This window comes from Daucus carota, chromosome 2 (assembly GCF_001625215.2).
Source record: "Daucus carota subsp. sativus chromosome 2, DH1 v3.0, whole genome shotgun sequence".
NCBI lineage: Eukaryota > Viridiplantae > Streptophyta > Magnoliopsida > Apiales > Apiaceae > Daucus > Daucus carota.
In genome coordinates this window covers 35957360-35975303 of record NC_030382.2, presented here as the reverse complement: position 1 = coordinate 35975303, position 17944 = coordinate 35957360, and the positions used below count along the sequence as shown (strand labels likewise).

Below are 17944 nucleotides of genomic sequence, written 5' to 3'. Positions count from 1 at the left end.
TGGGGCAGATTATCTCAAATTCTCCTCCAACAGTGATCCAAAAAGTGATCCAAATTTGGATCAGTGAATAGGACTGATCCAAATTTGGATCACCACTGTTCACTGATCCAAATTTGGATCACCTGATTTATTATAAAATAATAATTTTGTTATTTTGTTTATCGGACTTAAAATTATTTTGTGATTATTAATATTTAATTAATAATTAATAAAATTAATGTTTTAGTAAAACTTAGGATAATAGGAAAGTAAATTTCTTTGAAATTAAAAAAGAGAGTACATTACATGAATAAAATAAAAGGTACATAAAATGCATAAGATACAATTACAATACCGGGAAATGACTTGAAAACAGTACAATAAATATAAATTTTGATTTAGTCGAACAGATTATTTCCGTTTCTTCAGAGATAATCAAAACATTATACGTAGCTATCATGTCATTTTGAGATCCTTGAGTTTCATCTTCATGTTCTTAATTTTGAGATACTTTGATCGATGTTAAAAAATAATTAAATTATTTAATTAAATATAATATAAGTAGTTAATAATGATTAAAAATTAAATTTGAGATTATATAGTTTAATTTTAATATAAAATTTATGTAATATAATATACAAAAAGTAATTTGGATCAGAATTTGGATCACGCTGCTGGAGTTGATCAGATATTTGGATCAGTTGATGATCCAAATTTGAATTTTTGGATCACAACTGCTGGAGATGGACGGAGAAATGAGTATTCTCTTCTATCAGCTTATCTCACTCATGTGCCCATATATTCAAATGTTACGTGCATAATATACGTGTTCGATGCGAACGAGTTGTAGGTGAGGTTACGGGCTTCAGTTTCTAAAATCTTTTGTTCGTCTCAAATTTTAATCTGTTTCATTAGTAGATCAAAATATATAACTAAATGTAGAAATTTATTCAAATGTTTCACTTTAATACCGCAAGTATGAAAATGATCACTAATATGATAAATAACATCTAAAATGATACAGAATTCTATTCATTTTTATTCTTTAGTAGCCCCAAGTCCAAATTTTAGGAAGACACTTGTGTTATGTTTGGTTGGGGTAAATAATTCTGAAAGAAATGAAATGAAAAATGAACTATATTATAGATAATAATTAGAAAAACTCATTCGTTCCACCATTTAATTCTCTCTACCTCTTTGAGATCACAACTTCAACTTAAGATGAAAAGTCTTATTCTCTCCCACCTCTAATCTATTCTCAAATCCATCCCAGCAATTTTATACTCACTTGATGTTTTTCAAAATTTTGTTCCAATTTTCATTAATTATAAGAAATCTATTATATTTATGTTTTCGAAAATGTTTGTGCCATTGTTTTGAAAGAAATTAATAATCTCTTCTTAGTGAATGTAGTTAATATTTTTTGAATCAAAATATCTATTTTTTTTACGTGTGATTACAAATAATGAATAACCAAAAGAATAATAATCAAAGTAAAAGCGAATTTGAAAACAATCGTAACTCCAACCAGACTCAGAAACTTGAGAATCCAGAAAGGCAGATAGAAATCTCGTATCGCTGCTCACACTCGCCACGCGTCCCCAGTTCGAAATGAAAATTCATAGTAGTAGCATACACTCCCTCCTTTTCAGTACTAGGCCACATGCGTGTCACCTAAGCAAATAACTATCTCGGCCGTGCCCAGATCCCATTGGGCCACGAATCTTTACTCATGCTACGTGTTCATTTTACCAAATTCAATCAACGGTCCCGATTCAACCATCTGACCTCATTCCCCAAGTCGGTCCGCCCCATTTTTTACCTTAAAATCTCCATCATTTTCCTCACCTCCATCATTTTCGTGCGCATTTGTTACAAACAGCTCGTCGATTTTTGTATGAATTCGATAAAATCTGCAATGACGGATACTTGGTCGGGGAAGTTGATGAACGAGAATTCGAGCCCCAAAGTATCGGCCTCGTCGTGTACGAAAGATGCGCGGGCTTCGCGGCGCAGGAAGATGGAGATGTGTAGAGCGAGATTTGTTGCGGGGGAGGAAGAGAATAGTAGGGGACTAAAGAGACGGAGGCTGCAGATGTTTTCCGGCGGTGGTGGTGTGGAGGAAGGTGAGAAAGGGGAGTTGAGGAGGGAGATGAGTTTGGTGGGGAAGAATGAGAAAGAGGGTTTTGTGGTTTCGGAGAAGTGTCCGAGGTTTGGACATTCGTCGATTTGTGGGAGGAGAAGAGATATGGAGGATTTTGTAGCGATTCATCCTTCGTTTTGTAGCAAGGAGGATGGGGATTCCTCGGGGTTTCACTATTTTGGTGTTTACGATGGACACGGATGTTCTCATGTATGTTAATATTATCAGAAATTAATACGGTTTAGTTCTATGAAGACTACTTTTGTTTGACATGTTCATGGTTAAATCAATATTGCAAATACTTTGTTAGTTAAAATAGAACACATTAACATATATAAGAACTAATACATGTGTTTGTGGTGGACTTGATTTATTTATGTTGCTGTATAAGAACTAATACATGTGTTTGTGGTGGACTTGATTTATTTATGTTACTCCTGTTAAATAGGTATCGAAGAGGTGTAAAGAAAGGCTGCATGAGTTGATAAGAGAGGAGTTGGAAGGGAAGGTGGCACTGGAGCCTACCGAGTGGCAGGAAGCTCTGCGGAGGAGCTTTAGTCGGATGGACAATGAGGTGATCACGAAGAAAGAAGCTGTGGTGCTCGCCACTGGTTGCAGATGCCAGCTGCCTTCGCCCGAGTCGGATGCGGTTGGTTCCACGGCTGTGGTTGCGATTGTGACGCCGGAGAAGATTGTTGTGGCGAACTGTGGCGATTCTAGAGCGGTTTTGTGCAGGAAAGGCAAAGCTGTTCCTCTATCCAGAGATCATAAGGTAATTAATACAACAAAAGTACAGAGATTTCTTTATATAATTAAGAATTTGATTTTTATCTATCGTTTCTTATAATTTTTACAACTTCATAATATGCAGCCTGATCGTCCGGATGAGCTGAGCCGAATTGAAGCTGCTGGTGCCGCAGTGGCGGATCCAGGATTATATTTCAGTGGGTTCCTTAAATAATATATGATACTCCTCAAATCACGGAAAGTCAAAACGACTATTATAAAAGAAGGAAGTAACACTAACAACCACTTTTTGACGAAGTAGTGGATTCTTATAGGCTCTAATCACATTAATAATAATGACCCCTCTGCATGCACAATCTTCGACATTTAAAATTTCTCAATCTAAACAAAAAGTAGTTGTTAATGTGAGTCCGTAAAAACATACTAGAAAAACCATTTTTCCATTTAGGAGAAAACATCGTTTGTTTGTTTAATTATTTCTAAGTTAACATTAGTTTTGAGTCTAGGCTTAAAAAGGGGTTCAAGTCCAAGCTGAGTGGGGTCCTGTGCACCCACTCAAGCTAATGTGCATCCGCCCCTGGCTGGTGGCCGTGTTATTTACTGGGACGGACCACGAGTCCTCGGCGTTCTCGCCATGTCAAGAGCTATAGGTAAAAAATTCTCCATAAAAATACTTAGGTCTGGGGACGATAAGATGTACGATGTTTATAACATTTTATACGTGTAATTTTTCCCAGGTGACAAATATTTAAAGCCATACGTGAGTTGCGAACCCGAAGTGACAATAATAAACCGAACAGCGGACGACGAATGTTTGATACTAGCCAGTGATGGATTATGGGACATGGTGTCGAACCAGACTGCATGCGGCGTCGCCCGAATGTGTCTCGACGGAAAAGTCCCGTTGCCGGCAAATCACTCCGGCAGCGGCGAGCCGTGCGCGGACGCTTCATTATTATTGACGAAGCTAGCGTTTGTTAGGCGGAGCAGTGATAACGTGAGTGTCGTTGTCATCAATCTAAAAAAAGAAGGGAGCTGACACATATGCTCATGTTTTCTCGCAATAAGTTCCTGCAATAAGTATTAAAATGACACCAACTTTAGTGTTTCTGTTGGGACCTCGTTATTTTATGTTTTCATGGTTTTCTTCATGTTTTACCTAATTCCTATCAATGCGGTTTTGCTATAGAGTTGTAAATACGTTTTAAAATCTTCGGAGGTAAAAATTTATCAAAGAATCGGTTAGAATATTGACATTTTGAGCATCAGTTTGAGTGAGGCTCGGCTATGTGTTCGTGGTGGGTTATGCGTGGATTATGTTCTTCTCCGAGAGAGCTTCCAAATGCATGTTTATTCACTCAAAACGACTAAGGAATGAGTGAGTTGTGATGATCTGAAATTGCTTTCTTGGTAGTAGAATATTGAAAAGGAAACTTTGAGTTCCACGTTGGTTTGATAAAGAACTATTGAAAGTTTTATATAGCAAAGACACTTTGGTAGTGTCTAAATGTGTTATTAATGTATTGTTCATGAAGACATAAAAGATTTGAGTTGAGAGTTAGATGTAAACATGCAGCTTTTAAGCCTCGCATCCATGCTTATGCAATTACTCTATTAGAGGCAAGTAGTACAAGTTGTCCCTAACAATATTTATAAATTAGTAAGCTCAGGCAAGTAGTACAAGTTGTCCCTAACAATATTTATAAATTAGTAAGCTCGATACGATTTTCAATGATATAATTAAGAGCTTATTGCAATTCACACCCCTAAACTTCGGTCCAAAAACATTTTAGTATACAAATTTTAGATAATTGCACTTTGTCACCCACACGTATTTTGTGCGCGGTAATTCTCACCATTTCCGTCAACCTCCGTTAAATATTGGTGTTTAACGTTAATTAAGGCGTGGGTAAAATGGGAAAAACGTATTTTAAGGTCTTTTTCCCCATTTTAATGTATAAAAACCCTAATTTTATGTTCATTAGCCCTAATTTACTACCACTTTGTTCCATAACCGTTACGAAATCCAAAACATTCTCCATCTCCATCTGAATATACCCTCGAAACATTGGAACAAAGTAGTAATTTTTAAACCTGATTTGGGGTTCATAACCCGAAATGGGAGGTTTTTTATTAGTTGATTTTTGACTTATTTTGTCTTAAATAGTTTCCCATGTCATTTATAATCGATTGAGGTATATAATCATATCATTTGATTACTAGAATTGATAGGTCGAGTTGTTGGATTTTGTTAGTAATTATTTATCAATTTTCCAGATTCATGGTTGATTGTTTGTTTGTATTGTTAATTGTAATAGATTGTAGATGTTGAGAGTTTCAGTTTGTAATATAAAATGTTGAGTTTGGTTAAGTTTTGATCGACTTTGTGTTGCCAGATTTCGATCAAGCCGCCGGAAAAGATGACTAGAATCTGGGCACCACTGTGATGTTCTGGAGATTTGCCTCAACTCTATCATACAGCAGCACTTGAATCATCTTTAATTTGCGAAAATTGTGGTGACAGTGATTGAGGATGGTGATTTTGCTCTTAAGCTGTTGTGTGAAACGAAGGAGAACGGATCACATCCCACTATTCCAATGCAAAACTAAATACAACTTTCGTATCGATTCACTTCAAGTCAGACAGAGTTATAAAAGCCCTTGTTTTAGTTACTGATATGAGAGACTCAGATTTTCTTTCGAATGTTAGTAAGGAAGAAAAAGCACTATAGCTTCGAAATACAGACTAGATAAAAATACAGAACAATATACTTATCATTGCGTTGATCAATAGTACAAGACCAGAAAGAATGTTGTCACTACACATTAAGATTAACAATGTACTGACAAGCTGTAAAATCACATAGCGAATAGTCATTTATTTTTGGATCGAAGTCTAAGTCTGCACCAAAGTCCCGTATCAATTGGAAGCTTCTGTCCACGAGATTGTAACGTATAGCCTTACCAGGTATTTCTAGTACCGCGAATGAATCCTCATGGAAATTCTCCCTTCTAATAAGTGAGAGCACATTAACTACAGGTTCATGATCGTTTTCTTCGTCAAACATATCCTTCTCTTTTATCTCCGGGAAATCTCTGGATATTGGATCAAGATCTATTCGGTACTTGACAAACCACTCTGAGTAATCACTCTTCATCTCATACACGCTGAGTGAATTGGCATAAGGACGAGCCTCAACAACGTGCAAATGGTCTTCAGATTCCCCGAAATACAAACTCCTCCTTGAATTCGACCACACACGAATAGGTGGCCTTGGAAATGTTCCTAACCTTTCTTCATCCACATTAAAGTACAGGCATTCAGAAAGAGCCGATTCTGGTTCTGATACATAGTTCAAACTACTTAACCAATGCATACGCCCCTTCCAATACACACCGTCGTTGAAGTACATTCCCGGACCTGAAATAAAGGACTGTACAGAGGACTTCCAGGTCTTGGTTTCCGAGGAGTAAACATAGAAGTCCCTCTCATGATGAAATAATTGAGCTCGACGCCTAGTCACAAAAGCAATAACTTTGTAGTGAAGTGACTTTGAAGGATCATAAGCCAAGCCAACATAACGAAAACCATTCCCAGTGTCTAGCCCATGTCTAGGAAGACTCGCTAATTGATCGGTGGATGAGTCATAAACATAATGTGTTCTAAGGGCATCAGAACACAGTAAAAGGCCATTGCAGGATTGCAGAATACAAACCTTTTCGAGGTTTCGAAACAGGGGAGCAGTTCTCGGATCATCCAGAGGAACAAAATAGACATTATCACCGGAACTGACCTCAACGGGTACTTGGATGAAGAGACCAGAGGCGCGGAGAGGAGGTAGTAAATTACGAAAGTGGGGCGCGGTGATCAGACACTGCCATTGTTTTGAAACAGACTTCAAGAGATTGTGTCGTGTCCGAGGCACGCGCAAGAGGATCAGTGTCAATAAATCCTCGTCTCTGAGAACAACTTCCTGAGAACTAGAAGTGCAGCTTCTTTTAAGGCTCATGGCCATGCCTAAGTTTGTTTTCTTGAATGTACAAGAAATATGCATCATGATCTGAGATATTTATAGCAAAGTTTGTGGAATACAAATCAAAATCAGATTATGAATCTTTGTGGAATAAAACATACTTTATTTCTGGATTTTTCTTATTTGGTTTGCACATTACCAAGTTTATAACTATTACAAATTTTATTTCATGCAGGTTAATAGATTTACTAAATTTTGTACTTTTATCTTTCCCATTCATTCGTCCATGTCATCGAGCACCCCCGTGCATTGCTTAAGCAGTACTGACGGGATTTATTAAAATCTTCATAACTTATAAATATGACGTATGAACGTATTTAATCTAAATTTCTCAGCATTTATTTTGGATTTAGGGTATTTGGATGTATCTAATATCAATTTTTAATTATATTAATATAATGAAATATGTAATAAAAAATAAGGGAACGATATGAGATTTGAACTATAATTTAGTTGAATGTATAATAATTTCATTCCTTCCAGGGGTGTAAATGAGCCGAGCCGAGCCGAACTCTAGAGTAGAGTGCTCGTGTATCGTTTGTTAAAAATTAGCAAACTCGAACTCGATCTAGAGCTTGGATCAAGTCAAAAATATTGTTTGAGGATCGACTAATTAAGGAATAACTCCGTTCACGAACGGCTCGCGAACCGTCGCGAGCTGTTCACGAACATGTCTCACAAGTTTTTGCTCACGCTCACGAACATGTCTCACGAGCTTTTGCTCACGAACCGCTCATTAACTTACGCTCACGAACATGTCTCACGAATTTTTGCTCACCAACCGCCCATTAATTTTGTTCACGAGCTTGTTTAATAAACTTTGCTAACGAGCTAGCTTATGCTCATAAATTTATTTACGAGCTTGTTTGTTATTTAATTTAATTAAAAAAATAAATTAAAATTCTAAAAATATTTTAATTTATACTCTAAGGAATCATAAATTCATAATAAATCATCCATTAATAAAACTCCTACATCCTTAATCCAAAATTAACAAAAAAACAAAGTTCAACATAAATAAATTAAAATAGAACATGGCATGCTCACAACCCATGTTCACGAGCCAAGTTCACGAACCATGTTCAGGGGCCGAGTTCACGAACCATGTTCAGGGGCCGAGTTCACGAACCACGCTCACGAGTCAAGTTCACAAACCATGTTCATGAACTCATAATTCGAACTTGTTCGCGAACTATTGAGTCGAACTCTACTGTGCTCGAGTTCAGCTCGTTTATGAAACGAACCTTAAAATTATGCTCATGACCGACTCGTTTATGAATCGAAATGAGCTTGAACCGAGCTTTTTTCGAACCGAACACCGAGCGTTTATCGAGCGTATCAACTCATTTACAGCCCTACCTTCCACCATTCCATATTCTTATCATTCTTATTTCTTAACTAGAGCTCAGACCCTCCATTTTGTGAAGGAATGCTCCATTGCTTATCATACCTATTTTCTACCCAAATCTTATCATACAATTTTGCACTCACTCATTTTTTTCAAAATCCTCCCTCCTACACTGTATTATTTTCTTTTATTTGTACTCATTCCATTCCATTCACCCCAACCAAACACAATATAAATATCACTATCCTTGAAGGCTGGGGACTAAACTAATCATTTTACTGATTTTCAAATATAAATCTCTACTTGAAAACAAAATCTCAATCAACCTAGCTAGATTAGCCCTGATTTCGACCCCGAAACACCATGACAGTACACAAACAATCCACATATACTGAATATCAACCGACCAGAGGCTACGAGTCGGGTCAAAGACAAAGAGTATATGTCAAAAGATATATATCAAGGCGAATACTAAAGTATAACAAAAACCCTCACCACAGACACACACACACACAAGGAGTTATGTTTTTTACAAAATAACTATTTTGCAGTTCGATATAGTGGTACGAGACTTAAAACAACCCTCGAAGTGACATATACCACCGTCAGAAGCCCCAAAGATGAACATCAACTCCTGAAGTATATAAAAATTGCCCAGCAATAACAAATGCAACTGTACTCTTTACTATGAAGAACAGAAGATATAATCATAGCTAAAGGTAGAAATTGCTTGCACGTGGATATGAGATTAACAGTTCCAAGTACGCAAAGGCAGATGGTGATAAAAGAGAACTCACTAACACTGAACTTGGATACAAAAACAATCATTTAAAACAAGCTTTGATCCAACTCCAAAGGAAACACAAAGAGACTAGAACATAAATGTAAAGCAATTACGAACAATGTAACCGATGCCCATTACAAGGATGCTCTAGTTTTCAATTGATGCTGGTCATATACCAAATTACATTTGCTTGGCATCAATCTCATCTTCACTACTCTTAACAGCCTTCAGCTTTCTGTAACCCTTATCAGTACCAAATATCCTGCGAAGGGAAAAACAAGAAGTTAAGAGTAAGATATATAGTGAAACAAAGTACTCAAAATCCTTGAACACACATGTACAAAAATTAGTAAACAAGCTTTGTTATAAAAGAGAATGGAAGTTTGTTCTCATCCTAAACACCGATATATGAAGTTTAAAAATTATTCTCCACAAATACTACTGTTGGAGAAATAAATTAGTGATGGTCTTAAGGTTACTAGACATCTTGCTGAAGAAAGTAGTGTGTGATAAATGTTACCCCAGCCTAAAACTTTAGTTTCATTTGTTTTGTCAACCTTTTAGTTATTGACTTATCAAAAGATTCTGAACTTACTTCAAAGTAAGTAAACATCATATACTTCTTTGGAAAAACAATGCTAGTGTTTCGTTCATACAAAAAATACTATGTAACTAGAAGTTACATAGTTAATATGGGCAAATTGTATCAATTTATATTTAAATAGGCTACACATAACTTGCGGTAACCATGGGTAAGGTAGATAAGTGGTTTCCTTCGCATTTCGAGAAACCACAAGTACTTTGGAATTAGATGTTACAAGTACCTCGGAACTCGCTTATAAAGGCCTCACTCAAGAAACAGTAGATGAAACAGAGATTTTCCATTTGATATATATAATGTCATGTTTTCCTACAAAATCTACAAACCTACAAAATTTGGTGACACGTATTCAGGTCACCAAGGCCTCGTCCGTTTATCGGGTGTAGAATATTTTTCAAGAAAATACTGTGAAAAGTTTGTGCTGGTCGGAGAAAGAAACCAAGGGAAGTGAGAAAGATATTTCCATCTCCAAAATTGGGAAAATATTTTACAAACATCTAATCTTCTTACCTAATATATTGCAAAACAAAATATTTATGTGCCCAACAAAGTCCTAGAGGATATATGTGTGTGTGCATTGCTTTAACTGCACGAAATCCACTTCATAATGGCATTGGTCAAATCTCCCCCAATATGACGACTACCCACATACACTAATGACACATATCAATGGAAGTTCACTAAAAACTAGAATCATGTCACTGTGATTGTGTTTGGATCTGTGCTACTGCACTAGTGCTAAAGTATTAGACTTGATTTACTGCATGGAATAAAAATCTCCAAAGTAATTACACATTCATAATGTATATAAATGGTACACTTAAATGATGGCAATTACTTTGCTGAAGTTTGACCCTCACGTTCTTAATTATTTGAAGTCAGATTGCAAGTGATACTAATACCATTAGGACATACAACAAGAAATTCGTAAAGATTATTACAAATAGACGAAACAAGGGCCATAAAAATTTTCAGGTAGCTAAATGCATGAATGATGCATACCAGTCCATGTAAACGAAAGTAGACGAGTAATTGCCGGACTTGGTATACAGAAGACGGTGATGATAGTCATGGAAATCAGCCCTGAAAATTAATCGAACATAAATATCAAGCACAATACACAACAAGAATAATTTGATCATATGCAGCAGCTACTAATAAGCAAAACAAGAGCTTAGATGCTTACCCGCCATATAGTGGCAGAAAATTTGAAATGCTCCATGGAAAGTGGTAACCACAATGTGCTTCCACGGTCTCTAGGACTCTTACTACCATCCACAACCACAGAGTTATTAAATGGGGTCCAGTGATAGCAGGACCAACAATCGTGGCAAAACCAAGAAACAGTATTTCAGCAGGGTGAGCATATTCTGAAGTCAGTCCAAAGGGTGTTGCATACCTAAATATTCAGTGTAGGTTGTTAAACATGCTGAAAACATCACAGAACATTATAAATTTCAGAGCATTTTTGTATCTCCACTTACTCGTGATGAACACTGTGGACATGCTTGTACAACCATTTTGTATGTAAAACCCTGTGACCCCAATAGAATATAAAATCCTCTATGATAAAGTAGAAGAATATCTGTGTAGACACTACTTTCCTACAAATGCAGATTCAGAATATAAGAATAAAACATATATATATACAACAATTCGTTAAAAGCTAAGAACTATAGAGACAGATATAGTAAATACAAATTATCTGTGTTTCCCAGAGATGCATATAGCACATGATTTCAGATATAGCTATAGCATATAAAGAACCTGGATATACCAGGACGGCAATGGCAGACTGCTTCTCATTCCCATGGATCTGAACACTGGATACGAGACAAGCATAACTGGTAGGTTGACACAGAAATGATATAGCAAGAGACGACTAATGCATTTCTCCTGAGCTTCAGCAGTATTGTTTTTCATCTAGATTAACCAAAAAGTAATTCATTACAATAAGTTTTATGCAAAAGGAGGTCGCCGTGTAAAAAACTAACAAAACCTACCAAATCTACTGAATTTCTTTGGGTCGATGGTCAATGAAATGGATGTCCCAGAGTAAATTAATACATTAGAGGATTATTAGATAAAAGTATCTTAACGTTTCTTTATCTCTATACAAGTTAATAATCAAAAAGAGAGAAACCTGAATTTTGTACTTGCTTAGCCAACCAGCCCTTTCGAGATAGATAAACGGAAGCCCTGACAAGAAAAAGACACTTTCATGAAGGAGGAAACTTCCAATACAAGCCAGCTGAAAGTCACTGAAGTGAGTGATCAAATACTGCATCGTAAAGAAGGAAGAAAACAAGTGAATTAATGAAATATGATAAACAATTAACTATATATGGCAACTCATAATGCAGTAAATAGGTAAAAGGAGCAACTAATCGTACACGTCTGAATCGCAAAAATGACAACACTGTCTTACTGTACTCTTTTTTTCACCTCAAGGGAACCATGCGGGGCACTTGACACACAGACATCTAGGCAGTAAAAAACATACAGGACTTTCATTTTTTGACCAGTCTAAAACATGGAGAACTCCAGAATCCAGCAGAGTCCAGTGATATAGCTCACGACAAATCTCACAATACTATGATAAGTAAATATACAGGACAGGAGAATGTCATCATCACCAGACTCAACTTCAACTATAAATCACGGTCATTTCCCAGCGGATGGAGATTTCACTCATATAGTAGTTAACATCTCAAGTCACCACGATATACATATATCTAATCTTAGAGCTAATTGTTTCTCTTAATAATCAAGACCTAACAAACAAACACATAGTATTAGCATCATTGCATTAGTTTTCCTGAAAACAGCTTCAATGAAATCAAACATCGAAATCACAAAATCTAGTAACTCCAATAATCCGAAAACCGACAAATTCCGACTTACAGATAAGGTCTAACACATTACCTAATCAAAACGAGAAGCACAACGCAACAAGAGGCAACAATCTCCCCAAATTAACAACAATAAATAATAACAAAACGCAAACAAGTGAATCAGAGGAAAATTGACATAAAAAAAACAAACACAATTACAATGACACACATACATCATCTGGCACAGAAATGTGACGGAGATAACAATGTAAAATTTTAGCATCTAACACACACACAGAGAGGCACACGCACAATGTTACGGAGTATAGATTAGATTACAATCGATAGATACAAAATACATACACACATTGATTGAATGAATCTGAAGATGCGAAGAAATATAAGTATGTGTGTGGAGATACCTTCCAGGCGGATTCAATGACGGAATCCATGTCGTCCGGTGAATATGACGGCCGGCAGATTTGGCAGGGAGCAGTGTGTGAGAGAGAAGAGAGTGAGTGTTGTGCGTGTGAGTATATGTTATTATGATATGAGTTAGTATGAAAGACACAGCAACATACAGACTGTCACGGGAATCTGCCCTCGTGGCCCTTTCTCTTTCTCTGATCTCCCTGTTCATCTTTATATACGATACACACCATAATTATATATGTGTGGATGGGTCGGGTCGGTCGAGTTCGATAATATTATTTATTTATTATTAAACTGCATTATAATTATTTTATTTTATCTGATTGTATTATTTATTTATTATTAAACTGCACTATAATTATTTTATTTTATCTATTGTATTATATTATATACTTATATACTTATATATATATAATAAGAGCAAGGCAGATAATTTGGTTACATGGTTTTATGGTCATGTACTACCAAAAGCTTATCATCCGTGGGATCATATACGGGATAAATAAGCACCGTTAGATTAGGAAAAAAATATTGTTCTATTTTATAAGAGCATCTTCAACGGGATAGCTAAAATGGTTAGCTATAATAATATATTTCAAAAATAATATTTTAACATATTAGTATATTATAATTATAATTATGGTAAACCAAATCAAACCAAACCTACTCACTATATCCCACTTAGAGCCGGGCCTGAGGAGGGTAAAATGTACGCAGTCATGCCCATACTCTTAACTTGAGAGGCTGTTTCCATTAAAACCCCCGGCTTAGTGCACAACAAATAAAATAGTGTGTGATATAATATTAATATAATGGGCAATGCTAGAGACCCCAAATTTTTTCCCCAAAAATTGGTACCAAATGACGTGGCTAACAAGTGGCGAAATTTGATTGGGTGATTGATGAATCTGCAGGGGGGCCTCATTATTATGGGAATGAATGCAACCAATGAGATTTTGCCACGTCATTTGGGAAAAATTTTTGGGATAAATATTTGGGGTCCCTAGCATTTTCCTAATATAATACTTTAGCTTATGGCCCTCTTCACATGAAACTTACCGAAACAGTTCCCATTTTTTGACGATGGGTGACGATGATCAAATATCAGTCACTCAATGAAATGTTACACCCCTATGATTCTTTTGATAATAACATACAAGAAGATTCATAATCTCGCGAAATCCCGAAGAAGCAACAACGGTTACAATCTTCTGATTAAAAAAAACTCTGGCCACCCTTATTCTGTGTGTGTGATTTCTATAATTGTATATGTATGTGTCTCAGCCTTTAAGCTTTTCGGTAGGCAATTTTGTGGGATGGTGTTTTGAGTTTGTATAGATTTTAGACAATATTTTAATAAGGAATGGTGAATGATGCAATATAAGAGCAAGTCCAACACTATGCTAAGAGGTTCCCTAAAAATATTATAAAATAATATGTCTTAGTGATTTAGCAAAAGATTTAGCACATGAACTCCAATAGTACTCCCTATATCCAATCCCTATTATTATAATAATATTAAATTTAAACAACTTTGGTGTGGAAGAGAGAGGGAAATGATGTGGAGGAGAGAGGGAAATGAATATTTTAATGATAAAAATAGTTTAAAAGTGGCTAGCATATTCTAAAAATAGGGAAGGGGAGGCTTGTGCTAGTGATTTAGCACATCACTAGCATAGTGTTGGAGTGCAATTTTATCTCATATTCCCTATTTTTAGATTTAAGACTTGATTTAGCACATCTATTGGACTTGCTCTAATGTGTGTGTTGTGTGGGAATCTGGGTTTACTGCTGGGTTGGTTTACAGATATGAGTGATGGGTTTCTGGTTTTTGCAGAGAAGAAAGAAAACCGCCAAGGAGCATTTCCTATTTAAATGCGTGGAGCTGCGCGAACGCATTAAGAAAAAGACGTGAAATACCGTAGTAGGAATTGATATTAGTAAAATTATTTTTGAACACACACAATGATGAAAAAATATGAAAAAAAAAATATATATTTATGTTTAGATTCTAAAAATTTAGTTGTATTTCATTTTATTTGAAGTTGTATTATCGTTAAATTATCTATGTTGCATTATGTTATTTGTAATTTATCGTGAATTTTAATTATGTTTGAAACTTTATTGATTTACCTTTACTAACAATAACAAAATTAACAAATTAGAAAAATCAAACAATATTATTATAAAAAAAATTGGATCAGTGAATATTGATGACCCAAATTTTGACCACTTTCTATCCACGAATGTAGTGATTTGGAGCAAAATGATCTCATTTGAATTTTTAGTCCATGGTTGGGGTTGCCCTCAGCCAGCAAGTCAGCAACCCTATGAAGATCATGGTATATTAGTATGTGCGGTTGGGGCTCAGAAATTGTTTAATGCTGCATTCTCTCCGAGCATTGTTCCTTTGTTGAGTCCTGGCTTTTGCAGGCGGCTACGGCCTCAGGCCAGTAAAGTTATCCCCCCATAATCTGGACTTGCTGTATAGACAAAAGCAGACTTGGTGTCAAACTTGTAACTTGGAGCCAACAAAATATACAGAACCAACTTGGATCGAATCGATTATGAACATTAAATTCTAAACAAACTTAAAGATGGGGATCGTGTTTGTTAAAGGAGAGTTATATTAAAACTATATTAATGTGCAGGAAAACATGAACACTTGCAAAGACCTAATCAACTTCTTGCTCCAGGAATCTGATTTCATTATCTGCCTCATTGATATATTGCGAATCTAAAGTAAGCGAGTTTCGCAACTGAGTCTAATCTCTAGAAATAAACACATACAAGCAAGTCTAATGTGTCGAATTTCATTAAAATTATCACTTTTTCAAATATGTCATTTGACCAAATCAAAGTCTCCGAACATGCCAAGTGATTTTGTAGAATTTCCAGTTTGGACCCTATAGCTCTACTATACTATGTAAATGTTATAATGCATTCAGTTTTGAAAATTATGATAGACATCAGATTTAGCTCCCGGAGTCGTGCAATTTATTCTCTTTGGGGTATTCTGGCGTCCCACATCAAAAGGTTCAAGAGAAATACGAAAGCAATGTAGTTTAAAGTAAGTGACTCGGGCATTAGTTAAAGTATGATCCTTCAGGCAGATAATGGGATGTGATGAGCGGTCAGAATATTGCAATAAAAAATGCAATATGGGTGTCTAGCCCAAGCCTGTTACGACAACATAGGCGCTCTCGTTTTTAACCAATCTGATCCCTGCCCCTTCTTTAAGTCATATTTAAATTTTTATTAGAAAAGAGAATTTTAAAATAATATTTCTATATTATGAAAATAATATTTTTAAAAAATCATTGAGAAGTTCCCGATCTTAAATCTTTGAAGGACAGATTTTGAGCTTAAGAGTCCAAATAAAATGAACATGCTACACCAGACTTTTAATTCAATGATATCTCACTCGTTTCTTTTACAAGATTTTAAGCTGAGTCCGTCATACTCGCAAGACCAAACTTTTAATTTAATGATATCTCACTGGTTGCATAAGTTGCTCTAGATACAAGTTCTTGCTCTTGATGATCTTACTATGTCTGATAAAAAATGAGGCCATAGAAGGATAGAAAAGAAAAAAAGGAAAGATTAGGGAAACTATTACGTCAAGCACACCACTCTTCTACAAGAAGTATACAATAGACCTATGAACAGATCTGTTCAAGACAATATCAATTAATGTCAAAAGATTGATTCATATCCAAAGAAGTTTACTTCTTTCTTTTCAATATAGGGTTGAGCATGCACAGGGCTAAGTCATCCACTGCATATCACAACATACTGCAATAATAAGGCTTTTGTATTATATAAAACAGAGGACAGTCCTATTAAACCTAACAAAAATAGGCGTATGCCATAATGAGTGACTAGCACACAATATTTTTTGGAATTGAATTGCTGCTTCAAAACTCAGTGAGTGGCAAATATTTGCAAAAACCCTTCTACTTTCTGGCTTCAAACTCAGTAGCAAAAAATTGAAAAAAAAAAATTTGGACCATTTCTCGATTTGTGCGTGTCATCCTTGCGCAGGGGCCATGCTAATCTTCTCTGTATCGTTCCAATTTTATCGGATGTCCCCGAAGGGACAGACTTGTTGCTGCAATCTCAACAATATAAACAACTCTGTTTCAATCAATTTAGGCGATGTGGGATAGTGAACAGTTCCTTACAGTAGAATACATCCTCAATGCATCCTGTTCTATCAAATATCCATTCACGAGGCACCAGCCTCTCCACCCACAGAAAAACAAACTTCGATGACCTGGAAATGAGATTAGGATCTTGGTGACTGGCGAGTATGCAAATCCCCTCAATAGTGTTGCTTGGCTTTTTGCTGGATGACCTGGAAATGAGATTAGGACCTTGGTGACCGGTGAGTATGCAAATCCCCTCAATAGTGTTGCTTGGCTTTTTGCTGGTGCGACATTGGTGAAATACTATCGTCTTTTATCCTCAGGTTACCACAATTGTCATTTAATTATCTTTCCTTTATAACTAACATCATATTACTGTATTAATAATATAAAGACGGTTGTTTGATTGAATGGGTCATCAATGTATTTTTTCTGTTAGAAGCAAAACCCTTTTCGCATAGAAGCCGGGAAAATACTGGTCTTCACTCATAATTGATTTCTGTTAGCTGTTCTTTTTTTACTAGTGATCAAGACAGGTTATTTTACTAGTTATACGCAGTGTTGTAAAAAGCGGGAATCGGACTTAGTCGGTGAGGGCACCGTCCAGCGATTAATCGGATCATTAATCGTAATCAATTTAATATTATTTTTAAATTATATATATATATTTATAAAATTATATATATTATAAATTTATAATCATATAAAATCAATAGAGTAATGATTTTTTATAACCCAAAACATGCCTTTATATACATATACAAGCCTAGTCATCTCATATATTTGATTCAATCTGCTAAGAAATATATATTGCAAATTTAAGTAATTAGAGTTTGGAAGTTAATATTAAAAGAGTGAAACGTAATAAAAACAAATTTAAAATTTATGTGTTTT

General features: G+C 35.7%; 3 protein-coding genes and 2 non-coding genes across 6 annotated transcripts; 2 read left to right on the top strand and 3 right to left on the bottom strand.

Annotated features, from left to right (window-relative positions):
* The first annotated feature begins 1798 nt into the window (after positions 1–1798).
* On the top strand, positions 1799–4123 carry LOC108206159 (probable protein phosphatase 2C 24). 2 transcript variants are annotated; one of them, XM_017376366.2, is made up of 5 exons: positions 1799–2332; positions 2571–2894; positions 2994–3033; positions 3430–3519; positions 3607–4123. In XM_017376366.2, exons 1-5 carry the CDS (start codon positions 1877–1879, stop codon positions 3906–3908), a joined length of 1212 nt encoding a protein of 403 aa, XP_017231855.1. In that variant the 5' UTR covers positions 1799–1876; the 3' UTR covers positions 3909–4123. The 2 variants fall into 2 exon arrangements, with proteins under 2 accessions (XP_017231855.1, XP_063943361.1); XM_064087291.1 differs by having other exon boundaries at positions 1800–2332; positions 2994–3036; positions 3457–3519.
* Positions 4124–5688: 1565 nt separating this feature from the next.
* On the bottom strand, positions 5689–6885 carry LOC108206158 (F-box protein At5g07610). The gene has a single exon (XM_017376365.2). The coding sequence runs from the start codon at positions 6883–6885 to the stop codon at positions 5689–5691; it is 1197 nt and encodes a 398-aa protein (XP_017231854.1).
* Positions 6886–9030: 2145 nt separating this feature from the next.
* On the bottom strand, positions 9031–13108 carry LOC108206447 (methylsterol monooxygenase 2-2). Its single transcript, XM_017376751.2, has 7 exons — positions 12893–13108; positions 11780–11917; positions 11414–11559; positions 11121–11240; positions 10823–11035; positions 10639–10719; positions 9031–9297 (listed from the first exon to the last, which is right to left on the bottom strand). Exons 1-7 carry the CDS (start codon positions 12920–12922, stop codon positions 9216–9218), a joined length of 810 nt encoding a protein of 269 aa, XP_017232240.1. The 5' UTR covers positions 12923–13108; the 3' UTR covers positions 9031–9215.
* A 2912-nt stretch (positions 13109–16020) lies between these two features.
* Positions 16021–16128, top strand: LOC135150994 (small nucleolar RNA Z279/snoR105/snoR108). The gene has a single exon (XR_010289447.1). It is a non-coding gene; the product is annotated as a small nucleolar RNA Z279/snoR105/snoR108 (small nucleolar RNA).
* Positions 16129–16900: 772 nt separating this feature from the next.
* Positions 16901–17003, bottom strand: LOC135151041 (U6 spliceosomal RNA). The gene has a single exon (XR_010289491.1). It is a non-coding gene; the product is annotated as a U6 spliceosomal RNA (small nuclear RNA).
* Between the last annotated feature and the right edge of the window lie 941 nt (positions 17004–17944).